The sequence below is a fragment of the Ursus maritimus genome, unplaced genomic scaffold (genome assembly GCF_017311325.1).
Source record: "Ursus maritimus isolate PB19 unplaced genomic scaffold, ASM1731132v1 scaffold_30, whole genome shotgun sequence".
NCBI lineage: Eukaryota > Metazoa > Chordata > Mammalia > Carnivora > Ursidae > Ursus > Ursus maritimus.
Genome location: NW_024425564.1, coordinates 15,446,725 through 15,473,188, shown reverse-complemented (window position 1 = coordinate 15,473,188; position 26,464 = coordinate 15,446,725). Strand labels below are relative to the sequence as shown.

The 26,464-nt window shown below is 53.3% G+C and overlaps 1 protein-coding gene across 1 annotated transcript in view; it reads left to right on the top strand.

Annotated features, from left to right (window-relative positions):
• The first annotated feature begins 1,998 nt into the window (after nt 1-1,998).
• Nucleotides 1,999-26,464, top strand: part of PXDC1 (PX domain containing 1) — a 30,190-nt gene continuing 5,724 nt past the window's right edge. Inside the window, exons 1-4 of the mRNA XM_040645013.1 lie at nt 1,999-2,294; nt 16,377-16,468; nt 17,227-17,344; nt 24,781-24,892. Coding sequence (XP_040500947.1) covers nt 2,039-2,294; nt 16,377-16,468; nt 17,227-17,344; nt 24,781-24,892 — 578 coding nt within the window. The 5' untranslated portion in view covers nt 1,999-2,038. The remainder of the gene's footprint in view (nt 2,295-16,376; nt 16,469-17,226; nt 17,345-24,780; nt 24,893-26,464) is intronic.

Genomic DNA, 26,464 nt, shown 5'->3' with positions numbered 1-26,464 from the left:
GAGGAAGGTGGAACGCAGCTCTGTTCAGCTCCTTGAGCCTCTGCCCTCAGGCCTCTTGGTGCACAAGGCCGACTCCCGTGGTCAGCCTATCAATCACACCATACTGACCGCCACCGCAGTGCGGGGAGGGCATGCTAACTGCGGAAAACGTCTCCCAGTTTACACAGCAAACGGGGACCAAGACCAGCACAGCGAGGTAAAGATAAACCTAGACAGTGACCCCTGAAGATAGGATACCAAGTCATTGGTGCGGTCTGAATAAAACCTGGTGGTGGTGATTGGAGGGGGGGAGGGGGACACATCTCCGACTGGATTGAGTCAATTGACCAGCAACCTGCCCTCAACCTCTAACGTTTCTGCGCCCTAGTTGGGCTCTCAGTGCTTTCTAGAACTCTGCAAAGTGCCGATGGGGGCCTAGCTCTGGCTCTCCCACCCCTGCCTAGGGCGATGTGAGGTCACAGGAGACACTTCTGGAACCATCTTCCAATTCTTAAACTATTGCTTGAAATTATCTTCTCATTAGGAACAGACTAAAAAAAAAACCAAAAAAACAAAACAAAACAAAACAGGCTGTGAATCAGGGCTGCTATAAATCCCAGTTTCCAATGTGGGCAGTTTCCCCAGTTCAACTTCTGAAATCCCGGACTCACAAAGGGCTACCAGGTCATTCCGGGGGGCTCTTTCCGAGGAGACTCCTTTCCCACGGGTTTGTCCCACTTCTTGGGGGGGGATCCCCTCTCCTGTTGCAGGGTGACCTCTTGGTTGGCTGGCCAAGGTCCTAAGGGACGCCCGTTCCCTGTCCTTCCCGCCACGTCCTGGTCTGTCTGCAGCGGGTGTCCGGGCTGTGGCACGACTGGAATGCGCAGGGGGACTCGGGGAGGGGAGCCCACACCAGGCGGGGAGGGGACGCTGAGCGCGGGGCGTACGCGGGGCGAGCGGGCCTGGGTCCCTAGTCCAGGCTCCCGGACCAGCCAGGGATGGGTGGGCGACAGTCCCGACGCCCGGCGTGTCCGGACCCCCAGCACCGCAGTCTCCCTCGAGCTCCGCCCAGCCCTGGTCCCCGGCCCCGGCCCCGACCCACGTGCAGTTTCCTTCCCTGTCGCCGGCGGGGCAGGGCGCGCAGCCCCCCGGCCGAGAGTTCCCGAGGAGCAAGAAACGGAAGAGAAGAAAGTCTGCACCGAGAACCCCGGGAGCGCAGGCCCGCCCCGCCCTCCCTTCCCAGCTCCTCGTCCAGTCACCGGCCGGCGGCTCTGGGGCCGGGAGGGGAAGGAAGCGGCGGGGGCGGTCTGGGTCCGGGCGGAGGCGCGGAGTGGGGGGGCGGTCTGGGTCCGGGCGGGGGGCGCGGAGGCGGGGCCCAGCGCTCGGGTTTCGGCCCGGCTCCCGGCGGCCGGGGTGCCCGCGGCCCCAGCAGCTCGGGCTTCGCGTGGGCGGCGCGGGGCGCGGCGGGCCAGGCCACCCCCTCCGCTCGCAGCCCGCGGCGCGTCCGCTCGCCCGGAGGAGGGAGGAAGGCGGCGGCGGCAGCCTCGACGTCGACGACCGCGCCGCCCGCGATGGGAAGTGCCTTATAAAGACGCAGCTCGGCCGGGCCCGACCGACTTGTCGCCGCGCTTCGCCGCGAGTGCGCGCGGAGGCCGGGGGCGGACCCCGGACAGACCCGGGTTACGACGGACTCCGGCCCTTGACAGCCGCCAGACGGACCCCGGCTCCCTCAGACCTCGGACGGACCCCGGCTCTAGGCGGACTCCGGCCGGATCCCGGCTCCGGGCAGACCACAGGCAGACCCTGGCCGGCTCCCGGCTCCCGGCTCCCGACAGACCTCGGACGGACCCTGACCCCGGAGAGACCCCGTTCCCGGGCAGACCGCAGGCACACGGCGGCGGCCCGATCCCGGCCCCGGAGAGCTCGGACGCACCCCGGCCCTGGACAGACCCCAGCGCGATCCCGGCTCCGGGCAGACCTCAGGCAGACCCCGGCCCGGCGGGCGGGCGGGCGGGGGCCGAAGGCGCCCCCGGAGGCGGGGGCATGCGCGGCCCGCGGCATGGCGTCGGCGGTGTTTGAGGGCACCTCGCTCGTGAACATGTTCGTGCGCGGCTGCTGGGTGAACGGCATCCGCAGGCTCATCGTCAGCCGGCGCGGCGACGAGGAGGAGTTCTTCGAGATCCGCACCGAGTGGTCGGACCGCAGCGTGCTGTACCTGCACCGCAGCTTCGCGGACCTCGGCCGCCTGTGGCAGCGCCTCCGCGACGCCTTCCCCGAGGACCGGCCGGAGCTAGCGCGCGCGCCGCTGCGGCAAGGTTCGGGGGCCGCGGGCACCGGGGTGGGGCGGGGGGGCGCCTCGGATGGAATCTTAGGGGGAGATGTGGTTGCAAGGTAATTTTACAGTGCAGTGAAGGCAGGAGGGGAAGTTACTGAAGCCGAGATTACGGCTTTCCCCTCCGTCCCTGGCCCGGGACAGGGGACACTTAGATCTTGCGCCCCCAAATAAAGGGCGCCCAGGACGGCAGTGGTAGGAGGACGAGGAGCCAGCTCTTGGAGCCCTGAGGCCCTCCAGGCGGAGATCGGCAAGACGGGCACCCCGACTGTCCCCAAGGACGAGTCACTGACCAGTACCAGTACAGCGGCCAGTGTCGGGGTGACCCCCAGGCCTCTCAACCCAGCCCCTGCTCCGGAGTGGCGGCCTGCCTTCCTCCTCACCCTCGGGGGGGCGGGAGCGTGTGACCACCCCGCCCCGCCCCGAAAGCGACAGGAGAGGGCTGGTGAAATGTTTGGAAAGAGTTAACAACAGCGTCCTATTGGGGTCGCGTTGTGTCTGGCAGCCGCCCCCCTCGGAGTGCTCCACTGGAAGGGGCCGCGCCTCTGGTCTTCTCCCGTGACAGAGCAGCCTGAGTACGAGGTGCCACGCAGCCTTCTGTCACTCGTCCGGAGGGGCCTCCCTGCTGCCCACTGTGGGGAGAGAGCCCAGGTCCCCACCCCAGGGGTGGGGCGCATTCGGGTTTGATTAACTGCGGCCTGCCTCCTCCCGGGCCGTGTGACTGCCTTGGCTCCTAGGGATTCGAGTTCTCAGAGAACTGCTGTGGCTTCCCATTTCCTCCTGCCAGGCTGACGCCCATCCCACCGGCTGCGCTTTGGAGGCCAGTCGGAGAGGCGGCCGGAAGAGGGAAGGAAGCTCGTGAGAGAGGCTGAAGTGGAGGCCAGAAGGGGGTAGGTGTGTAGGAGAAGGCTTGCGGAGAAGGGGCCAGGAAAGTCTGTAGGGCTCTGAGCAGTCCTTCCCCAACTCCAGCATTGTGACCACCCCCAGCTCTGAGAATGGTCACACTTCACCCAGAGGCCTTCCTTTCCACAATCTTCTAAACAGACCTGGTGGCACCTTTGGGGGACATTTACTGAAGCTGAGAGTGGCCCAAACAAGTCTCCTTAGCTGCTGGTCTGCCTGAGGTCTTGAGATAACCTCTACTTCCCCCTGCTGATCCCCGCCCCAATGTGTGAATTATGTGGATAATTAGCTCAGTTCTCATGACACATCCTCTGGCGGACACATCGTTCGGAAAGGCTCCCAAAGCCTGCAAGTCTGAGGGCCCTGAGTGAGATGGCCTGCCTTTCACGCTTCTCCTCGCTCCCCAGATTCTCGTATTCATTGCCATTCTGGACATAGTTGAGTGTTATTTCAAGCATGGGAGCAGTTTTCCTTGGATTTGCTATTTGGGTGTGTATGTTGTATTTTTTTTTTAAACTAATAAATGCCCAAATCAAGAAAGCTTGCAACAGTTTATCCAGGGACTTCCATCCTTGCTGGAACAAGGTTGGCCATTAACAAATTAGAGCCCCTGAGAGCTGGCCAGGGCACATGCCCTCCCCTGTCCTTGCCAGGCCTTGCTCCGGTCAGGTGGCACAGCTCAGCTGGGACCGCAGACAGGCAGATGGGCTGGACTTGGGCTCCTCCCCTGTAACATAGTACTAGTCCTACTTTTTTTTTTTCCTTTGGTGAGGATTAAAATGCACAGTATAGTGTCTCGTATAGTAAGCCCTCGTACACACTAGTTGTTCTTGTTACCCTCAGCATCGGCTGCTGCTGGCAAGGGTTGAGGCCAGTGGGGAGGCCCTGGGATCTGGTAGTGAAAACAACTTGCCTGGAGCAGAAGGGTGGTGAGTGTGAGACACTGGACCTGCCTTGCACACACCCTGGCTCCAGTCCGCCTATGCTCATGCTAGTTGTGCTGGGTCAGTTCTGGATTCCTGAAGTGTAGACACACAGTGTCTCTGAAGAAAGGTTTAGGAAGAGGGGGATTACCAGGGACAAAAGAAGGTTCAGGGGAATAGGAGAGCTGCTCAAGTATCTGAAGGGGGGAGAAAGGAGTTCTGGGTGTTAGCCGTGCTGCCGGGGGTGGTGGAGGTGCTTAGGATGAGGACCAGCGATTGGGTGGAAAGGGCCTGGTACTGGAACTGTTGGCCCCCTTTGCCTGGGCTGGAGTGCTATTCCGCGGAGACCTCTGTGAGGCCCGGGCCAGCACCCCCTGGAGGGGAGGAGATGGGGACCTGGGACCAGAGGAAGGGGTGACCTTAATTCTTCGTCCCGGTCCTTGATTCTCTGCACGGAGGCAAGCCGATGCTGCCCCCGGGCATCCCTTGAGTTGGGGACAGGAAAAGGGGAAGCCCTTTTCCTTTCTTAGAGTCTTTTAAGTCCAGGGAAATTGTTCACTGAATCAAATATGTAATAGTAATGTAAGAGAAGATTCTACCTGATTTCCATGCAGATTTATTATTTGCATAAAAAGATTGTCTGGATATACAAACTGTAAATACAAAAGGCAACCGGACGCGTGCGTTGTATGGGGAATGTCCGGCTTCCCCAGTATAGTTCCCCATCAGATTCCCGCGCTTGAAATTTATCAAAATACTTCTGGGCTGGGTTAGATTTGTGCTCTCTACTTATTAACAAGCTTTGTGAGCAGATCTGGGGTTCGGAGCTCATGCTGGCAGCAGGCTGGTAGCTCTTATAAATGTCTGACTGAACGCCCTCATGGGGTGTGAAAGCCTTGGCCCCCACTTGCATTTTTGAATCTGCATGCAATTAAAAGGATGCTGAGCCTTTTTCTTAGTCCCTCAAGTCTTGCAGTGGGGGAGAATGTTTATGTGGAGAGAATGTGCTTTTCTCTCCCTTTTGCACCCACACTGTGGTGTTAGGCTCCAGGACGGTCCGTGGCCTTGAATGTTTCACCTGGTGCACATGTAAAGATATTTCAGGCCCTGCACGCGTGCAGGGACCTTGCTCGCCCACTTACTTTCCTGGCCTTCTCTTGGGCAGGGCTGACCTTGGGACTTGTCCTGCTGCTGTCCTCCGTCCTTTTTCCTTGGAATCTTGGCTTCCCACCTCACCGTCTTCTTCCTCTGGATCTGAGGTACCCACCCATCCTTTCTGGTGGCCCAGCCCGAGGAGATGGAGACGGCTGCTTCCTGTGGATATTATCTCTGGGTGATCAAGGAGTTCCTTTTGGTTTTCCTACACCCTACACCAGTGGGGCTGAGTCTTGAACCTGAATTCTCTCTGCATAATACATTGTGTGGTTCTGGGTTTCCTGACCCTGGTCAGGGTCTCCCTCCTTTTCCATCTCTTACATCTGAAAAGGTTTACACGTTAAAACATAAACATGCAGAATCTTTGATTGACTGTTTGGGGCTCTTTGACTATTTTGATTTTTTTTTTTTTTTTAAAGCACCGATTTCAGGCCTTGTGAATTCTGAGCCATCCTGGTCACCACTCCAGCAAGAGATTCTATTTCCAAAGTAGTCAGGTGATCTTTGATTCTTGATTACCGTGAGATCCAACATTTTGGTTTCACATTCATTCTTGCAGTGAGTATCTGCTGAATGCCCGCTATGTGCCAGCCATCATTCTAGGTGGTGGAGACACAGCAGTGATCAAAAGAGACCCAAAACAATTCCTGCCCTCGTGATTCTCATATTGTGGTTGGGAGAAATCCAACAATAAACAAAGATAAATAAATAATATATTAGATAGTGATAAATATTCAGAAGGAAAAAAGTAAGCAAGGAAAGGGGCTATGACTTCTAGGGGGAGGACTCTCAGATAAGGTTCCCCAGAAAGTCTCAAACGAAGTGACCTTTGAGTCCAGACCTGAAGGAAGGGAGGGAGCAAGCCACTTTGTCAATATCTAGGGAAGCAAGCATTCCAGGCAGAGGTAAGAGCAAGTGCAAAGGCCCTGAGGCCAGCATAGGACTGGCGGCTTCCAGGAGTGAGGAGGAGGAGGTCGTCATGGCTGGAGCGAGGAGAAGGATGTGGAGAGTCAGTGATCAGGGAGGAGGGAGTGGGCAGAGCTGAGTGCACTCTGGCTGCTGTGCTGAGAAAGACTGGTGGGGAGCATGGGGGAGGCAGGGAGATGGGGGACAGGTGCTAGGCTGTGGAGCCAAGTGCAGCAGAGCAGGTGTGAGAAATGGTCAAACACTGAGGTGTCCGGCAGGGAGAGGCAGGAGATAACCTGAGAGAGCACATGTGGGAGTAGAGGAGGGTCCCTACTACAGCTTTCAGCCTGAGGAGTGGACCTTGCCATTCCCTGGGAGGGCTGGGGGAGGGGAGGCTGGGGGAGGGGCCCAGCTTCAATGCGGTATTTTAGTGTTTTCTCTGAATAAGGCCGGTTACTGAGGGCCTGGGTGTGGTGCTAGCGTCCAGGTCCGTGTTCACCTTTGTCACCGAGGACATTAAGCTACCTGCATAGACGAAGACAGTCGGATCTTAGGTGTGAGATTCCGAGGACCGGAGTTAGGGCATCCAGGAGAGAATGAGAAAGGGCCCGACGCAGACACAGTTGCCAGGTTCCCACAGCCCAGCCTGCGCTCCCAGGCCCTGAGCCTGCCCAGTATTGCTCACATGGACTGCAGGGGAGAAGCTCTGCTCCTCTCCCGAAACTAGAGGGGAGAACGCCAGCTGAGGGACGGGAGCAACTGCAGAGCCACCGAGCCTACTCGCTTAGTGAAGGTGGCAGGAACGAGATCAGAGGCCACACGGTCCCCGGCGGGCAGCAGACCAGAGGCAGCAAGCCCAGCTCTGCGGCCTGAGGGGCCCCTGCAGCCTGGTGGTTACTGAGCGGGGCCCTGCCCTTTGCCTCCCACACCCCTCCCCCCCCCCCAGCTGGGGCCCTTGTGTTGCTTCACTTTGCAGCATCCTGCCCCTTCGGGCAGGGGCAGCTTTCACTTCTCACGGGGATTTGGGGGTATTCTTTTTTTTTAAGATTTTATTTATTTATTCAACAGAGATAGAGACAGCCAGCAAGAGAGGGAACACAAGCAGGGGGAGTGGGAGAGGAAGAAGCAGGCTCATAGCGGAGGAGCCCGATGCGGGGCTCGATCCCATAACGCCGGGATCACCCCCTGAGCCGAAGGCAGACGCTTAACCGCTGTGCCACCCAGGCGCCCCTGGGGTATTTTTTTTGATTCACAAATGTATTCTTGCAGCTCTGCTCAATGTGTGGTGCGTGCACTTTTCCCAGGCCCCGGGGCAGCACGCCGTCCTGGTCCCACGCCGGCATGTCCATGTCCGCCGCCCCCACGCAGCCCGCTCTCCTCTCTCTGCCTTCTGTTTTATCTCTCTCCCCCAAATGTGTAGCGGGCTTCGTGGCAATTTCCTTTCCCGGGGCTCCAGGGCCCTCATGGCCACTTGGCTGAAATGGTTCTTGGACTTGTGATCTCATCCCATCAGATCTCAGACTGTGTCGGGGGCCCCAGGTGACCCGACTTCACCTCTCAGCTAGAAAAGGAACGTGCCAGAAACTCACATAGGTGGTTAGGTGGCTTGCTTCTAGGTCATGGTTGCTTTCCACCAAATTCCCAAGGAGAAATTTGGCCTGCTTCTCGAGAGCAGACAGCCCCTTGAGCCTCCTGGTGGCTTCCTGACTGCCCTCGGGCTGGCCCGCAGGGACACGGGTCCTCGTTCCTTCTAAAACAAGTCTGGGCCTCATGTGTCTCTGCTGTCTGTTTCTACAAACGCTTTTCCAAAAGGCGAAAGATGTTCCTGCGTGATGAAGAATCAAGGACAGGGTAGATTCCAATGCCAGTGGAAGGTGACGGGGCCTTGCCAAGTTAGTGAAATAATGGGGATTTGATCAGTTGGCCAGTTCTCAGCAAAGCTCAGCACGGGAGTGGGGAAGGACTGGGGAGAGGGAGGACAGGCTGGTAGTGAGTCTGAGCCCCACATGCATTTGACCCGTGTGGCCTCGCTAGCAGACATCGAGGCCATGGGGCCCCCCCTGCCATCCTGGGGAGGGAGTGCAGAGACAGTAACCTGAGGAGCGCGTCTGGGCCAGTGGTTGGTGTTGCTGACCCGCTGAAATTGCTTTTTGTTGGTATTCGTGTTCACTTTTACTTTCTTGGGTGACACTAGGCATCCCCTGGACACTTTTGATTGTCATCACTAAAAAATGGTCCCCATGTCCAGGAACAGGCCTGAGAAGCTCCCCAGGGCCACCTGATCTGCATGCTGTCCTTGAGGGGTGGGGCAGGGGCCAAGCAGAGGCAGAGGGGCCTGTGCGCCGTTCTTTGCTGGCCAGACTGGCCTCCCTTCAGGTGTGTCTCGCCCCAGCACAGACCCACGTGCTGGGTGATGTGGTTCTCCAAACAGAGACCTCCTGTCCGCCCTCCTCACCCCGCCCCTGAAATTGAGTCATGACTGTGAACGGAGCCACTTAGCTCTGTGGCTAATTTATACTGGCAAGCTTTCATATTTGTTTTAAGAACAAAACATCGTAATCACCCTTTGCTGATACTTAGCTTAGAATCAGCAGGAAAAATCTGATGAGCAGTAATTGGACAGAGGGTAGAGAGGGAGGAGGGAAGGAATAACATGTGATTAAAGCTTCTACATAGAGTATCTTCATCCCAGCAGAAACCCATCCTGCTTCCTGCGGGAGAAAATCCCCCAGGCCCTGCAAGATTGGGGACCTACCTGGGGACACAGGGTCCAGGTGGGAGGGGTCAGGGTTGTAGTGACACCCCTGGGGATATTGCATGGTCGCCGTGAGAGAGGGTCAGGCTGAGTGGTTGAAGGCGTGGGCTTTGGAGGCAGACAGGTGAGGATTCAGAGGCCGGCTCTGTCCCCTGCTCCTCGTGCAGTGACTTCAGGCAGTCACTTAGTTCCCAAGCCCCGGGAGCCTGATTGATGAAATCCCGTGATGATATCTCAGGCAAGGCTGCTGGAGGGCCCAAGCACTGACAGCTGCAAAGTACCCAGAACCGCCCGGACACCTGAGACCTGAGAACTGCCGGCTTTGGACTCAGGACCATGGGTCCCTGGAGCTTCTGCCCTTTGCTCTCGGACACACAGCATCCTCACCGAGAGTTGTCCAGATGGGCGAGCGTGGGTCCAGCCCCCCACCTGCTGCTCCTGACCGCATCCTCTCCCCAGGCAGCCGTCCATCCTCCATCCTCAGGTCCCTAGGAGGCAGGGATGGTGAAAGCTCCCGCCCAGGCTAAAGAGAGCGCCCACAAAGGGGGTCACTGCCATTATTTACCTCAGTGGGACCCCTGCAGACCAGGCCTGTGGCTTTGCCAATCCAGAAACTAGAATGTGGTGCTGCGTGCGGGTCAGGCTTGGGGACTGTGCTCCAGGGTACAATTTCACAAGGCAGAGATTACTGTGGAATCCTAGGGCGGGTGTATATATTACTGTAAGAAATGCAGCTGCCAAGTGGGTAGAGTTCTTGGGACCAGAACCTACGTGGGAAGCCATGGCTCCCCAGTGCCCTCTGTGGGTAAACCCCTTAATGCAGTTTGTCGGGGCTCGTAGTCCTCGCCATCTGGCCTCCTTAGGGCCTCCACACTTCCTGACCCCACTCCCTGTTCTTCTCCTCCCCCCTTGGCCCTCTCTATCTGCTCACCCTTCAGATCTCTGACCCTGGCGAGAGTAGTCCCCTGCTGCGAGTCTTCCTGGCCCCCCCAGGTGACACCCTGCTCTTTGTGGCCAGTGTTTGTGGCCAGTGTTTGCCACATGTCCATTGTCCAGGCTAGCAAGAAAGCCCTGGGGAGCCCGGGGTCCTGCCCTTCTGTCTTTCCAGCCCCGGTACCCCCACCATGCGATAGGGTGCCAGGCACCGAGTGGGAGCCAGGGGGTAGTTTAGGATGCGTGGGTGAGTGCGTGCTTCCTGTTTTGGAAGCCTAGCAGGGGCTGGTGTGCCCTAAGTACCGTTGATGTTCCAAGACAGACTAGCTGAGGGAGCGGTCCTGCAATGCATTAGGTGGGAATTTCAGTAAGAGAATTGTGCTTTTATCGGAGACGATAAGGAAGAGGCTCAGGGAAGCGGGGGCTGGGGAAGGGCACAGTGAAGCCGGTACGGCGGAGTCCAGCACTCATTCTCTCCTGCTGATGAAAGAACACATCTTTCAAGGGGGCACCTCCCAGGCGCAGGAAGAAGCAGAGAAAGGAGGATCTTCTCCTCTCAGCCCCTTCTTGGATCCTCGGGGAAGTGCTGTTTCTTCTCTGCCTCTTCTGTGACCTCCTGCTCCTTTCTCTGCCCTGCTTTTCGTTCTTGGAAAGACGCACAGGAGAAATTAGTGCCCAGCAGCTCCCACCTCTTACAGCCCGGTGTGAGCATCGCCAAAGCGGGCAGCCGACCGGAGGGAGGGTGAACCCGCCGGAACCACCAGCAGCGGGGGGCGAGGGGCAGAGAGGGATTCTGTCCTTCCAGAAATGCTGCTCAACACCCCCCACATGGAACTGGGCGACCTGCCAGAATGGAGTAACCACGGACTCCCTGGGAGTTGGGACTCCCACTGGGATGTTTAAGTGTGACAGAAGAACCAGCCCCCTTACGCTCTCAAGCACATCATTTCTTACTCTCCAGTTCTTGAATGTCGGCCTCCTATTTAGAAAACAGGTACTTGGGAAATCAGCATTGAAAATTTCCCTAGAAGATTTAAAAGATTTTGCTTCCAAAACTCTCATTATGCACCACCTTAAAGAATAGCTCTTCTGCCCGCAGGCTGACCCTGCATTCCTCACCTGCCTGAGCCCGCAGCCTTGCTGTCCGGTGTGCTGATGGACACATTTATTAAATGGAGAAGGAAATCTTTCAATGCAATTTATTATTGGACTCAGTTTGAAAGTTCGCTTTACAGAAAATTTCCCTAGGGCTCTGCTGTGTGAGTCTCCTCTAAGAGACATGTTCTTGGGGGTAATGGGCACTTCTTAAGGTGCTTTGAAAAGGACATTCTTCCTTACCAATTGATCCAAGAAGCACCTTGTCTTTATTGCTGGAACGATGGCAGAAGGCACTCAGGTTAGATTCCGACCTCCAGAGTCCAGCCTGGGAGTTACCAGAGGTGTTCATCCCAAAGCCTCCACTTACTGAAATGTGCGACTTTGGACCCAGGGTTTCTGAGGTTAGGAAACTGGTTTGTGTTTGCTTTCACTGATAAGTCTTTGTGCTGACTCCAGCATGTTCAGTTTGGGTTCCAAGAATAAGTCAGGTGATTATGTTTGCATAAAGAAGCTAATCCTGGGGGCGCCTGGGTGGCTCAGTACGTTAAGCATCTGCCTTCGGCTCAGGTCATGATCCCAGGGTGCTGGGATCAAGACCCGTATAGGGCTCCCTGCTCAGGAGGGAGTCTGCTGCTCCTTCTCCCCCTGCCTGCCGCTCCCCCTGCTTGTTCTCTCTCTCATTCTCTGTCAAATAAATAAATAAAACTAAAAAAAAAAAAAAAAGCTGCTAATCTTGAAAATGACAGAATCACATTTTGGTTTCTTAATTTTCAATGCTAAAGTTGTTTAGAAAGAAAGGGCACCCTGGCGGCTCTAGGTAGATTTTTGGCCTCCACATATACTTAAGTTGGCACACTGAAATTTATATATAATCGTGAGTTATCAGTCTTTCAGATTCAAATCTTTACTTGTTTGAGGCTAATCTGGTTAAAATTTCCACATCACAAACTGGCTAGAGGGAAATTTTACAAATGGAGGTTCTATTAGTGACTCTGCCTTATCAGAAATTAGAGAAATTTCCAGAGGCTGTGAAGTCTTTCTGAGTCTACTTCCTAACAATTAAAATGTGCGGGTGGACCATGTTCCCTTCTGTCCTCACCAGACTGAACCCGGTGGGTACGGCGGAGTGCTAGCACCCCCTGCTGGCTATTTATGGAATGACAGTCTCCTACCCAGTAGAAGCGCAAGTTTTCTGTTCAACTCTGCAAAATCACCATTTGCCCGCCTACAGTTTTTGTTATTACCACGTCAGACTGGAAAACGGAGTCAGACAAGGTCCCCACAGAATCATCGTTCCATCCACAATATTTGGAACATAAAAGCCAAAAGTATTTAGATTATCGTATTTAAGCTATTTTTGAAAATAAGGTTTAAAATTGTTATTTACTATAAACAGTTCCTATTCGGAGAAGCTTTACCAACCATTAAAAACCAAAGCTATTGGGTCACAAAGGAAAAATACAGCAGATAGGGGAGAAGGAACCCCAACGGGTATAATCCGTCTGTTTGGGGTGGTGGTCCTTCGTGGGCTCGGTTCTTGCCACCTGCCCCTGAAAAGTAACGCAGTGTCCCACGTGCACATTCTGTTTGCAGCTTCACCTTCAGCACTGAGAAGTTTTAAGAATTTTTGATAATTTTGGGTCTCGTAATAGGTGTCTGAATTTTCCACCCATTATGAAACGGAGAAGTCCGAAGGAAGAAACCCCAGTGCGTATGAAATTTTAAAATGAAGATTTAGTTCATATTTGCCCTGTGGCTGTTTGGGGTTTGTCTTTCTTAAAAATATTTTCCTAACACATTGAAGGTAGCCATCATTTGATGGGAGGCACTTTTAAAACAATTGAGGAGGGTGATGTCCAGGGCCCCGGAGAGAAGGGAAAGCCAGGCTGCCGGGAGCTGCTTGGAGACTGGTGACTCCTTGATGCGCGTGTGGGGTGTTGGGGCACTTGCTGCGCTCTGAGCTCTGGTTGGTGGAGGTAGCTGCTGTTTGGCGGGTTTCAGAGCATTCAGCTGGATCCATCATTTCCTGAATCCCTCTGCCTTTGACCAGCTGAGGCCCCTGCTGGGGAAGAGGCCAGTGCTGCTTGTGGCCCCATGGATACCTTTCCTCAGAGAAGGGAGGACAGCACCGTAAGGAAGCTGATTCACATTGCCAGCTCGACTGTCACCCGGGAAGCCAGGACGGAGAAGCAAATGATAAAGTGTGCCCCCAGCTAAAAAGCAGTCACCTGTCGTTTCTGTTCTTGCAGCGAGGGATTCCAGCATCTTTCTTTGCCTCGTTAAATTTCCTCAGCCTCCTTTCATTTGGAGGCGTGTTTACATTTCCAAGGAGAACCATCTGGCTGCCATCAGGAACATAAAGACAGGTCACAGGAAGCGGTATGGTTCCGCACACTTCCACAGATAAAATCAAGCCGGCATGGCTGATGACTCACGCACGATGCCACGTGGCTGTCAGGCCTGTGACCTCGAGCTGGTTGGCAGCGGGTTCTGGTGGGGGGCTGGCTGAGTGTGGGGCCGAGAAGTATGAGTTAGGGTTACCATCCTACGGGGCGAGATGGGGCACACCCACAGACGATCACTAATGCTAGACTTCTGCGCTCCCTTCTGCAACTTGACTCAGCCAACAAACAGCCAATGAACATCGATCCCCTGCATGTGTCAGGCCCTGACCTGAGCTGATTGATAACAGTGAGAGGAACGGAGGCACCTGCTCCCCTCAGGTTTGCACACGGTGGCCTTGGGGAGACCCTTAGGTCCAGGAGCAGTCACAGTGCTGAATAATGAATATCGCAGAGGTCAGGAGAGTTCTCTGGGAGCCCAGAGGCAGCTTGAGTTCCCTCTTCGGATGTGGGGAAGGCTTCACAGAACAGATGGCACGTGCCCCCCCTTAAGGGATGGGTGGGATGTTCCCACCTGTGAGCCTGGAGGTTGGGGAAGGTCAGGGGGTTGTGTTTGGGTAGCGTGGACCTTTGAGATTGGCAGGAGGGTATGGGGAGTCGCAGGGCACAGAGCCAGTGAGGTGGGCTGGGGTCAATCAGGAAGGGTACTTCTTGTCTTTTTTCTACTTCGTTCCGGAAAATAGAACACCCTACCAGGAAGATAGGGTTGCCAGATAAAATACAGAACACCAAGTTAAGTTTGAATTTCAGATAAATAGCAAACAATTTTTTAGTATAAGTCTGTCCATACTATTGCGTTATTCACTCTTTATCTGAAATTCATATTTAACTAAGTCCTATGTTTTATTTGCTAGCCATCCTAAAAAAAAAGATCAGAGCAGAACGTATTTATCTGACTATATATATAACTTTGCAGTTATAAACCCAATCGTAGGCTGAACATTAATAAAATCAAAGATGTAACCAAAAATATGTCACTAAGGCACAACTGTAAGAATTAGAAACCTCTATACTAATTTAAGATTGTTAAATTATGATTTATATCCTATAAACTGGGTATGCCTATGCTGATGCTTTGATCAGACAAGAGGCTAATCTTCCTACAGAAGGACCTACGAATAGAAAAACACAACCACCGCGTCATAAGCTTGATTGATTTAAAACCTGTATTCTAGAGGTAACGGAAGTTGAACTTCAATAATAGTTTTGTTCATCCTAGAATAAAGCATTCGGTGGGGACGAGTTATTTAATTGTCCTCTCATTAAAAACAATTTTCCAGAGGGTTTTGCATCGGGCATCTTTTCCTGTGTCGACTCCCCTGTAACAAGCCGAAGATGAAAGCATTTTGGTGCAAAAGGCAGCACAGCGTGCATGCGTGTGTGCATGTGTGCGTGTGTGTCTGTGTGTGTACTTCTAAGCAAGGAATTCAGGGCCTGGAGAAGAAGCACCCTGAGAATCTGGCACTGTTTTCCTTCTTCGGTCTGCTTCCCAGAATGTGCAGGGGGTTGTGGTGGGGCCTGGTAATGCGAGGAAGAGGGAAGAAGGTAGAGAAGGCCCAGTCCCTTTCTCCAGTGACTGCTGGGGTGTCATGCTGGGGTGTGTGCCTGGGCCTTACGGACAGAGACCCCAGGTTGCTCAGCGGGCTAGCCACGGCCCAGCCAGCCCCCTTGGGCCTCCTGCTCCCTGACCAGCTGCTGGCTGGCCGCCTGGGCCTGCGGGGCTGAGGGGGTGGGCAGGCCCAGACAGCCCCTCGACACCCGAGGTGGCCTTGCTTCGGGAAGTTGGGGGAACCATTCCTGGCCGTTCCTAGAAGTTGGCCGTGACTCAGGCTGCTTGAAGGATCCCCCTGCGACAGCACGGGCTTTGGGGCATGTCTTCACCCAGTGTTTGGGCTGCCCCTGCTTCCACGGACTGTGTGTTTGTTCAGTCATGTAGTGTAGGAAATTAAGTTGATGACTTATGTAGTCTCAGTTGATGAATTGCCTAAAAACCAAGCCTTTCTTCTGCAAAACCAAACCAAACCAGAACTGAAAACCTTAGACTCAGCAACTAATAAAATAGTTCTGGGATGATTCAGTGCCTGGTTGGGTCGTGGCTCCCGGGGACCGTCACGCTGGGTCACACGAAGCATGGAAAAGAGGTCAGTGTCCTTGGGAATGTCATTCCCGAATCCCTAGGACGCTGCTGTGTAGAAACTGAAACGAGGAGACTTGGGTTCTTTCTTGCTCACGGGGAGACGGAAGTGCACCCAGGTCTCCAGGCTTTCAGCTCTCATATTTTACAAACGAAAGGCTCTCCTTCCCAGCAGCCACTCAGGACCCCTGTTATGTGCAACGAGGATAGGTGTTCAGATTTGTGAAAAGTGCTGTGAGTCATACCCACTTTGGTTTTTTCCTGGGTAAAGATCTGACATTTCCCCTTCCAAACCCAGCATTTAAATGACTTGTCTAAACGTAGGCATCATTTACACGTGCCCTGCCGTGCGGTCCACTGAGGCCAGCCGAGCAAGCCCTTCCACTGTGTGGTTGGGGCTGGGCAGGTCCTGGGCCACCTCCCCCGCTGCAGGCTGCAGCCACCACCTGCCAGGGGCTGAGTGGTCCCCAGCCAAGCCACGGCCTGGTCCCGGTGTTCACGGGGCCGGCCCAGACTGTCCCATTCAGAGGGGACGTCGATCCCTGGCTTATATCTACCTTCCCCAGTCATGCCACTGTCCCCAGCCTGCCAGACTTCTCCTTTTGGGGGGTCATCGTCCACCGCAGCACACACGTAAATCATTCATTGGGTCACGGAAACTTAACATGAGATTGAGAGCAGGGCTTTCAGAGTAAGGCTGAGTAAATATTCCCAGACATCTTTGGTAGAGGGGGACACTGGGCAGTGGCCTCCTTGTCATGGGAATGTCTGTTCTGTATTTAACTTAGGAGCACATTTCCTGGTCTTGTTTTTGTTTTCGTTTTTTTGACTTCAGGCATTTCTGTCTCAATTCCAGGACTGGTCGCCATAAAGGAGGCCCACGATATAGAGACCAGGCTCAATGAGGTGGAGAAGTTGCTGAAGACCATCATAAGCATGCCGTGCAAAGTGAGTGCGATCTGCTCCGGGCTGGGGTGGGATCACCTCCTGACAGCCGCCACATACCCGCTGCGCCCACTCGCTTACCTGCTTGCTCCCTCCCTGGACGGGGACCACGGGGAGGGGCGGATATAACCAGCGGAAAGGAAGTCTTTGGTGGGGTCTTGCGGCTGCATTGTTTTCTCCTTGGTGAGGAGTGGAAGTAAGGGGCCAAGGATGGGCTGAGTAGGAAGAGACATGGTCCCTCCACCGCCATGGTCTTTGCTTTCTTGCCTCCACTCAGAAGCCCACCGGTCTTGCAGACTGTATTTTGGAAGGGGATATATGGGAGCCAAGAAGGGTGTTAGCATCCACGTCGGCAGATGCCCTTTCAATGACGTTGGCAAGCTTTGTGTGGAGAGATGAAGAACCGGGGTGGACTTGGGGCCCACTTGACTCCCGTGGGGGTCCAATTCCTCCTCTGCGAATGGAGAAAGTCAACACACTCACAGTTTATTGTAAGGTGAAGGGACACGTGTGCAAAACCCTGGCACATACCAAGCGCTCAGAAAAACTTGCCATAGTTTCCATTTACCGAATCCCGTCTGTCCCTGGGGCCTTGCATTTTTGCCACGTGGGGCCATCAGTAAATGAAAGTTGGGTCATGACTGCAGCATCATCAGTGTCACCGGTCCCGCAGAGCATCGGAACGGTGCGGGGGCGTCAGCCTAGGACGAGGCCACCTCCAGGGAGAATTCAAGTTTAGTAATTAACGTACTTATTCCCAGTATTCCAGGTCAGAAGTTGTGCTCACCTTCTTTGAAAGATCTCCTCTGGATCAGGTGTTAAAAAATGACAATGTACATAAAATTCAACCCAGCTTTCAGAGTCCGGTGAAAATATCAGGTAAGAGCTACAGGGAAGGCGTGGGGAGGCCAGGTACTGCCGTGGGTGGCCGTGGTTTCCCGGAAACCCTTCCAGTTCACTGTCTCGCAGCTGGGCACACCTTCTACCCTTGGGATCCAGAAAGACGGTCCAAAAGAATAAGAGTGGGTGGAGGCTGTTACCTGATTTTCATGAAACAATATGTCTTCCACCCACCGACCTACAGTTTACACTTCTCCAATTTCCAAAGGGAGTAACTCGGTATATCAGTTGGAACTTTCTTAAGAAATAGTGTCACAATGAACACATTAATGAGGCATTGAGAAGTGGACAAGGGCAATCAGGAGTCTAGGCTGCTGCAAGAAGATGGTTCACATAATGTGGCAGTGGATTTGGGTTTGGGGCAGCCAGTACAGAAAGGGGGGCAGCCAGTACAGAAAGGGGAGCACACAGTTCAGGTGTCACTAACGTCGACATGAGACCACGCCCCACTAGCGCCGAAGAGGCAAATGTCAGCTGAGAGGAGCTGCCTCCCGGCTCACCTGTGGGGTGGAGGGAAAGGAGGGGGAAGCTGGGACTTCTCCCTGTTTGGGAGCTTTCTGGATCTGGGTTGCACGTGTTGTTAGAACACTAGACTTTAATTTTTGCAGCACTGTTTTGGAGAAGGCTGCTAAGGGGCATTTTGTGGGGAAAAAAGCTCCATCCCAGAGTCTCAGACCTGGGGCTGCCCCAGGCAAAGGACAGTCAGCTTGGCTGGTCCCAAGAGTGGCATGTGAGTGAGATCCTGCGGGAGTGTGGCCGGCATAAAGGGAGGCAAGGCAGCTGGAAGAGGAGACACAGCTTGGCTCAAGGGGAGATCCTGCAGACGGTGGTCTTGATCTGTAGGAAGGAGGGGAGGAGGGATTCTGCGTCCAGCGCTCTCTATTTCCGAATGGAGGAGGGAGGAGAGCAGAAGGAGCGGTGCAGGAGGAAGACCCTGGAAGATGAGGAAGAACAGTCAGGAGGTGAGAGCGCATCTGAACCCAGATCTGTCTCCTAAGAAGGCACTGGGGGTTCACGGCGATGCAGAGACAGAGGACAAGTTGGGAGGGTGGTGGCGAATGTCTTTGGTAGAAAAGTGTCCTCACTGAGCTACGTGCCCCAGCAGGGATGAGATTCCTAACTGTGTGCAGGGGAGGGGTGGAGAGGGTGGGCAAGTTCGGGGACCTGAACGGAAAGCGCATTAGATGTGACTGTGTGTGTGCAGGATGGCTGGCAGGCCTAGGTTTTTGGGGTCTGCTACTTTTGATGTCTATCCAACATAGCTTCCTGTGTGTTCCTAGGAAAAAGAGCAGGAGTGTTTGGGCATCCCTCCTTAGCTGGCACCTAGTATCCAGAACCTTCTTTATAGGAGAAATGGCGGTCATTTATCCTGCTTGGGTGTCTGTGGACCCCAGTCGTGAAGGGCTCAGCGAGGGCTCTGGGATGCTAATTGTCACTCATGGTGGGTTTCACGTGCTGTCACCTAGAGTGTGGGCAAGTCTCCGTTCTTTCATCCTGAGCAGAAGAGTCCCAGCACTGGTGTCTCCGCTTTGCTTTATTTCTTTCTGTTTTGAGCAAATAGGAGAGCAAAGAGCAACAGAACTCTTTCAGGGCCTTGCATTGGTGGCAGGAGCTGGACGCTTGCTTCCGGTTGACCCCGAAAGCCCCAAGCATGAGAGGGATGGCGCGGAGTTGCTTCTGATTAATTCCTGGAGTGCAGCAACCTGGAGACACTCCCAGCCCTCTGTCTGCTGTCCTATTTATACCTGTGACATGGATCAACGCATGACCCATGTTTATCCCAAAGGGCTGAAAATCATGAGGTGCAATTTAACAGGGATAATTGCAGCATCCCATGTGAGGTTTTAACTACATTCTCTGGGTCTTTTTGTGAGGACTGAGGACAGGTTTTAGCTTGCAGGCACGGTGCAGTGGGTGGAAGTAACTGCAGTGGTTTGGGCTCGGCTCAGAGCACTTTGCAACAACAGAGCTCTGCCTAACAATGGAGTCTGTGAATACCTCTTGCAAGTCTATTGCTGGAAGCCCCGCGCCTCCGTGCAAAGGCCAGGGGCCTGTCAAAGGCATCCCTCCCAGGATTGGCAGGCTGGGAGAAGCCTCTCCCACCCTTCCAGAGCTAAGATTCTGTCTCGCGGGGCTTTCATCCTCTTCATCCGCTCTGATGGTTGGGGCACCAAGTCTGGGCCTTCTCCCCTGGAAGCACCCCAACCTCCCCATCTCTGCCCCAGGACTAGCCAGCCCTCACTCTGTCTGAGCTAGTGCTTCTTGCCATAAATTAGTGTGTAGATGTGTAGGCAGGGATGTGAGTTATACTTTCATTACTCACTGAGTGAGGAAATAAATATGTGAAGACAACGAACTATGGTAAATTCAAAAATACTTTTCAATGAAACCTTTGTTTACAATGGCACTAACATCCCTTTGAAGAACTAGTCTACACTGGGGCAAGCCACGTTCTGTAGTCTTGTTCTCCTATGTGGGTGTTTGTGGTTTCCGGGGGGGCCCCCCAGGCTGGGAGCCTCAGGCTCTGGGCAGCATGGCCACCCCTGGGAATATCCTCAGGTCTCTGTCTCTCTCAGGCTCCCTCCTGCCCCAGGACAGACCCTGAATACTGAGGTCAGTCATTCTGGAACTCTGACTTACTAAGCGTGTTCATCTTCTCAAAACCTTATACTCATGATAAAGGCCAAGTGCCCTAGTCATTCCAGCGTGCCAGAGTCTGGCTAGCTTTTTGGTGCCATCGGCATAGAACCCTTTGCTCCAGACCCTCAGCCTCCCCTTGGTGGGGCTTTGCTGTGCTGCGGGCTCCCATCCTCCCTCTGTTCACACAAACCCCGCCTGTCCATCCTGTCCTGCTAAATTCCACTCATTCCTGAAAATGCCCCTTCCTGCTGCAGCTCACCCCACCCTTCCTCCTCCTTTCCTCTCGGATTTTTTTAATGCCTTCTTATATTGTCGATGTGGCACGTACGGAGGGGGCACCATGGGGGACAGGCGCTGACCTAGGCTGCCCGGCGCCTTGCTTTACGCCCGGGCTGCTTGGAGGCTCTGAATGCACAGCCACAGAGACGGCTTCGTGGCCAGGGCTCCGCTAGATGGCGCCAGGTGCTAGCCACATCCTGAGGCTGCTCCGGGATGCTTGGGGCAGGTACCACCTTAAATATTCTTCCTCCCATGTGAACCTGCATGTTTATGGAATCAGAAAAACATAAATATAGTTTTCTACACGGTTTTAAGCGCTATGTCTGTGCTTAACAGGATGCGTAAACCCCAGCCGTGATCTGGCTGCTTGGACTAATAATCTACATAAACCACAAAAATCTAATTATTCAGGGTTGGGGGGGGGCCTGGAAATGAATCCTAATTTCGTATTTCATTAACCAAGCATCTGTACAATCTCAACCTTAATTTTCACCGTACAAGATTAGTCCAGTTCCAATTAATAAAAAGTCGGGGCTTTGGGTTTTGTTTGATTGCCGGCCTACACCGAAAATGTCATGGGAGAGAGGATTTGAATGGAGGGAAGCTACACCGTCAATGCTTTCAGGACTGAGCTAACGTCCGCAGGAGAAGAAGAACATAGGTATTACCGAACTGAAGGAACGGTGGCCTATGGGGCAGATGAAAACATGGCTACAGCTGAAAAAATAGAAAAATCGTCTCCAGGCACACACCACAGTCATACCGTTGACCCCTGAACAACGCAAGGGTTAGGGGAGCCGACCCCCTGCACTGTCGAAAATCCACATATAACTTTGACCCCCCCCCCCCCACAAACTTAAGCACTGGTAGCCCACTGCTAACCGGAAGCCTTACCAACGTAAACATTTGATTAACATATACTTTGTATCTTCTATGTATTAGCTATTCTTACACAAGTAAGCTAGAGAAAAGAAAATGTTAAGAAAATCTAAGGAAGAAAAAATACATTTGTAGTACTGCACTGTTTTTTTCCCAAAAAACCCCAAAACACATATGAGTGGACCCATGCAGTTCAAACCCGTATTGTTCAAGGGTCAACTGTCATTGTTGCAGGAAAGATCCATTGGCAGATGCTAAGATGAGCGGGAAAAGTTCGAGGAGAAACAGATTGTGTACAGTCTCAATGCATCTCCCCCAAGATATTTATTCACTGTGAAGAGAAAGAGTGAACCCGGCAGAAACTTCTTATGCAAGTGATCCTGGTGGACAGCCCAGGAACAAGGCCTGTTGACATCACACCCCCTGACAGGATGCAGGGAGGGGACGTGGGGTCACTCTGCAGGATTCCTGCCTGGAACGCTCCACGGAGCGCGAAGCCATCAGACAAATTGGGGGACCGTCGATAAAATAACTCACCAGCCCCTCCCAAAGTGTCAGTTTCATGAGAGATGAGGAGAGACAGAGGAACCGTCCGAATCTGCACAGAACTAGGACACAGCAACTGAAGGCAAGAAGGGATCCTGGGCTGGGTCCGGAAACGCCTGTGACACACCAGTAAGGGAGGTGTCTAGTTAAGTCCAGCTTTGATCATTGCACCATAGTGTCATGAAATGTTAACATCAGGACGAGCTGGTGAGGGATACATGAGTACGCTCTAGTGTTTTTGTAACTTCTCTGTGATTTAAAATTAGCTCAAAATAGAAAGTTAAGAAATGGCAAAGCAGAACTCTCTATGTGAAAAAAATATGAAAGCAGAAAAGTCGCTTGAAAGGGACCTGTTTCATGGAATCAGTCATGGCTGGAATTAAAGTAATTACACTGGCCAGTGATTTTTGCTATTGGGACTAAGCCGACTTCTAAGACGTTCGCAGTTTATCCTGTTTGAGGATAGGCTTCAGAAATGAGCACTGTTCTGTAATCATAGCACTTTCTTTGGTTCTTTTTATTTGCATGACACAGCAGATATGAAGACATTAGCAGTAACGACAGTCATCACTACCACTTACCCAGCCCCCAACATTTATTAGGTTCTTTTAAATACCATCTCTTTTCATCTGCACCTGTGCTTTTAAGATGGGTACCATTATGCCCATTTTACGGATGAGGAAAGTGAGCAAGCGGTAACCTGCTCCCCAGGCATAGTAGCAGAACTGGAGTTTAAAGCTTGCCTTGCAAACAATTAAACCACATGTCTGTGTACAGAGATTTCTTTGCAGGGGGAGTTAAGGAGTGATTTGTTACAAATCTGTTTTGGGAAGCTGGTAAGGACTCCATTTCTTAGAGCTCCAATTTCACATTTAAGGAAGATTAGCAAGTTCGAAAGTTCCTCCGCAAGGTAACTCTTCATCACGCTCAGAAATGTTTTGCTGCACCGACGTTTTTTTCACTTGTAGGATTTTCCCCTCCAAACTCCCTTAGCAAAGGGGTGGGAGAAGGGGCTGGAGGGGGTCAGCCGGCTGAGGTGTGACGTGCTTTTGAGACGGACACATTTGAGTCAGAGTTAGTAAGAAGCAATAAAGAAAGTGGTTCTGCGCTGCTGTACATTTTGATTTGAGAGGCGTGGAAATCTTAGTCTTTCTTGTTACTATTTAGTCATATTCAGAGTCTGTTCACTCAGACTTGGGTACAAATGTCGTTGATCCCGGAGCTTCCCAGCACTGACTTTTCACTAAGTCTTGGGCTCCTTCTCATGACTTCGGGCTCTGCAAGCTTGTCCTTGCACAGGGAGGGCGGGTGAGCTCCAACACGGAGGGGCAGGGTGGGCAGGGAAGGGCTGGGAAGAGCAATGTGCTGATGATGTCACCCAGAGAGTGACTAACGGGGCTGGTGTTTCAAAAGACCAAAGAAACATGAGCTGTCACTTCTGCAGAAAGTCAAGTGAGATGGTAGCAATTACTTGGCAAATCTGATTGATGAAGTGTCGTTTTATTCCTGTGGGGCTGAAGAGGAAATCTTTTTTTTTTTTCTTTGTTCGTTTTTGTGTAGTTTCCCTAATTCTCTTCCCATGGAGAGAAATTCGAAGAACTGAGAACCGGGTATCTGGAAAGATTAAATAGAAAGTTACAATTATACTTATGAGAAAAACAAATCCATGCATGGGAATAAAAAAATCGAAATTATGATGAGATGTAAGGAAAAAAATGAAAGAAAACAGTCCTCCAAACAATTGTGGCAGGTGCCCAGGGAGACTGCGGGCAGTGAGGGATGTTTCTGTTACCTGTGCCAGCCCAGTAGGAGAGGAAAGCTATTTTGAGCTGTGTGTTTCTGTGTGAGGCTCTGAATGGGAAGATGATAATCCTTTACATTTGCGAATGCCCCAGAAATTTGGAGTCGATTCTAAGCATCTTTTTTTAAGATGAGGTAAGGAGAGGGCCTGATCTGAGAGGACAGACAGGGCAGTGAACATGGCACTTAGCTGACTAAGAGCTGAGGTTAGGGGCTCAGGCAGGCTCCCAGAGGACTGGAGAACCCCAACACCAAGGAGAACTGGTAATGGCCACCAGATCAATTCTTAGAGCGTATTTAATCTACTGAAGTGACAGAAACACATTCCCTGGGGACATGTAAATAAAAACTACACCAGATATGAGAAGTCAGTCATGCCGCATTGGCTTCTTATACTTAAATGGACCAGATGGCGTGATGGAATCTGGGAGTTCATGGGAGTTTAGAGTTGAAGGGATCCTTGGAGATCATCCAGTAATATTCTGGAATTCTCTAGATGAGGATACTGAGGCCCAAGACCTTGGAGTTCCTGGTTGGGCTGAGCGGCAGTGCCCGGGCTCCCAGCCTGGGGCTGTGTCAGGGGCCACACGTCCAGGCGTGCCTGTCGTCTCCTCTCCCAGGGCTGGGTAAACACCAGACTTCCTTTGGAAGCCCACCCCATAAGGCCAACGTGGACTACTCTGTTGGCCTTTTTAAATTAGCAAAATTTGTGCGTACAGGTAAGAAAAAAATCAATTTGTGTACAGAATTATATAAAGTAAAAAAGCAAAGTTGCCTATTTGGTTAAAAATGAATACTGATCTCCGCTGACCCTCACAGCTACCCAGGCGGCAGACAGTGTCATCCGCATCTCAGGCACAGGGGAGACTGGGTACCTGTGCAAGGCCTCCTGGCGGCAGTGTGTGATGGACCCAGACCCAAACCCAGACCGATAGACGTGAGCTCAGTATTCTGTCTACCCCAGCTTTAAACCAATGGGGAAGGCTTTTGAGGAGGGTGCTGGTACAATTCAGAGCATCTTTCTGGAGAGAGAGATGTGCCTCTTGGCTTGCCCAGGGTCCTCAGGTGGGGTTTCTGTGGAGGTTGGCATTGGCTCCCGGATCTGTGTGGCAGAGCTCCAGAATGGGCCTCTGGGGTGTGGAGCATTCCCTTGGAGTGTGGGGGAGAACTTGGGGCAGTAGATGGAGGGGGAAGTAGAGAGATAGGTATAAGCCCAAATCTTCAAACTCTGGCCCCTCTTGAATATTTACTTCATGGTTTTCATTTTTCAGAAATCATGAGGTCCAATGGATTTTGCTTAGCAAATACGGAAACCATCGTCATTGACCACAGTATACCAAACGGAAAAGACCAACACCTGGGTGTGGATCCAACGGAGCACCTGTAAGTACACTGATTTGAATATAGTTTGATAGAAGGGATCCCTGAACTGTCAGCAGGAGCCAGAGGCTGGAGTTCATGGCCCACCCAGAGCTCTGGCGGAAGCAGATGTGGTAGAGACATTGAGCCATCCTACCTGTATGTGGATACTTATTTAAAATGTTCACCTTTTCTGGAGGTCAGTGAGAGCTTGCTTCCTAAAGCTTGTGGGAACAAAGTTCCTTTGACCACGTCTGTGAGGGGACATCGAGGAGAAGTGGCCAGGCTTTCACGTCTGGTGTGTGCTGGGCCCTGAGGAGGTATGGCGGCCGTAAGCCTCCTGGCTCCAAGGGCCTGGTCTCCTGGGATGGGGAGAAGTGTCACCTGCATGGCGTCACATCACAGGGCTGGAGGTTCTCCGGACTCTGAGGTGGCCTCTGTAAGGCTCACGGGCTGGAGCCTGGTGCTGCTGGGCCTGCTCTGAGGGGACGGAGGGTGTGTCTGATTAGTGGAGGCTGGACAGCCAAAGACACCACCGCCTTCCCTGTCCCTCCTTCTCTAAGAACCGAATTTTAAGCACGATTAAGTGCACTAGGAAAGCCCGACACCTGGCGACACCAGCCTCCTTCATCCTTGGTGCACTTCCGGGTCGCGTCCTTGGGAATTATCGAGAGGCAGCTTGAGGGGACATCACAACTTGGCTTCTGTTGATTTCAGGGCCAACCCCATGGCTCTTCCTGGTTATGTGAGCTTCAGGAAGTTATTTAACCTCTCCTGGCTTCTCTTCTCTTATGGGGCCCCTGGGCTCTCCCAGGGTCATTGTAAATGGGAGCCCCTGGCCCAGGAGCCCCCACAGGCGGCGCTTGGTGCTCAGAGTCTCCCTGTGGGCCCATGAGCAGCACAGCCCGGGATCCAGGAGCCTTGGGGTCCCCCACCCAGCCCCACCCACTGAGCCGCAGATACACACACACTCGGACGGACTCCGGTGCTGAGACACACCCAGGCCAGCCGACCACAGAGCAGAGCACGAGCCCAGGATGTCCCTGAGCTCCCGCAGGCGGCTGGGGCCTCCTCCACTGGACCCTTGCTCTGTGACCGAGCACAGTGGGAGCCCGTCAGGCCCACGGAGCTGGTTCTGGCCAGCAGCTCCCACTTTCTCAGTTTCTCAGATGTCTCTTGGGTGGATGGCACAAGGATCCCCCACCATGGAGATGTCACGAGATACTTGTGTCAAAGGATATGCTGGTGAGGCTGCAGGGGGTGGCCCTTCTCTGAAAGGTGCTTGTCCCTTTGCACGCCTTGCTGTGACACGACATGGCATTGTGCCCACTGTCTGTGTCTACAGATAGCTCATTCGTTCACGAGCTGGGGGTCCTTCATGACAGCACAGGGCCGGCACCAAGGGGGTACAAGATTGCTAGATGCTAAGTGGGTGCCCGGAAGGAGAGGTCCTTTAGCTTCATGGGAGAAGCTTCTGGTAAGGGGTTGTCTCGATGGAGGAGGGACAGGTGGAGACCGTCCCTTATCACCAGTTGCCGCAGGGTCCTAGCTCTGGCTTCACAGTATCCCTGGCGCGGGGGGGGGGGGGGGGGGGGG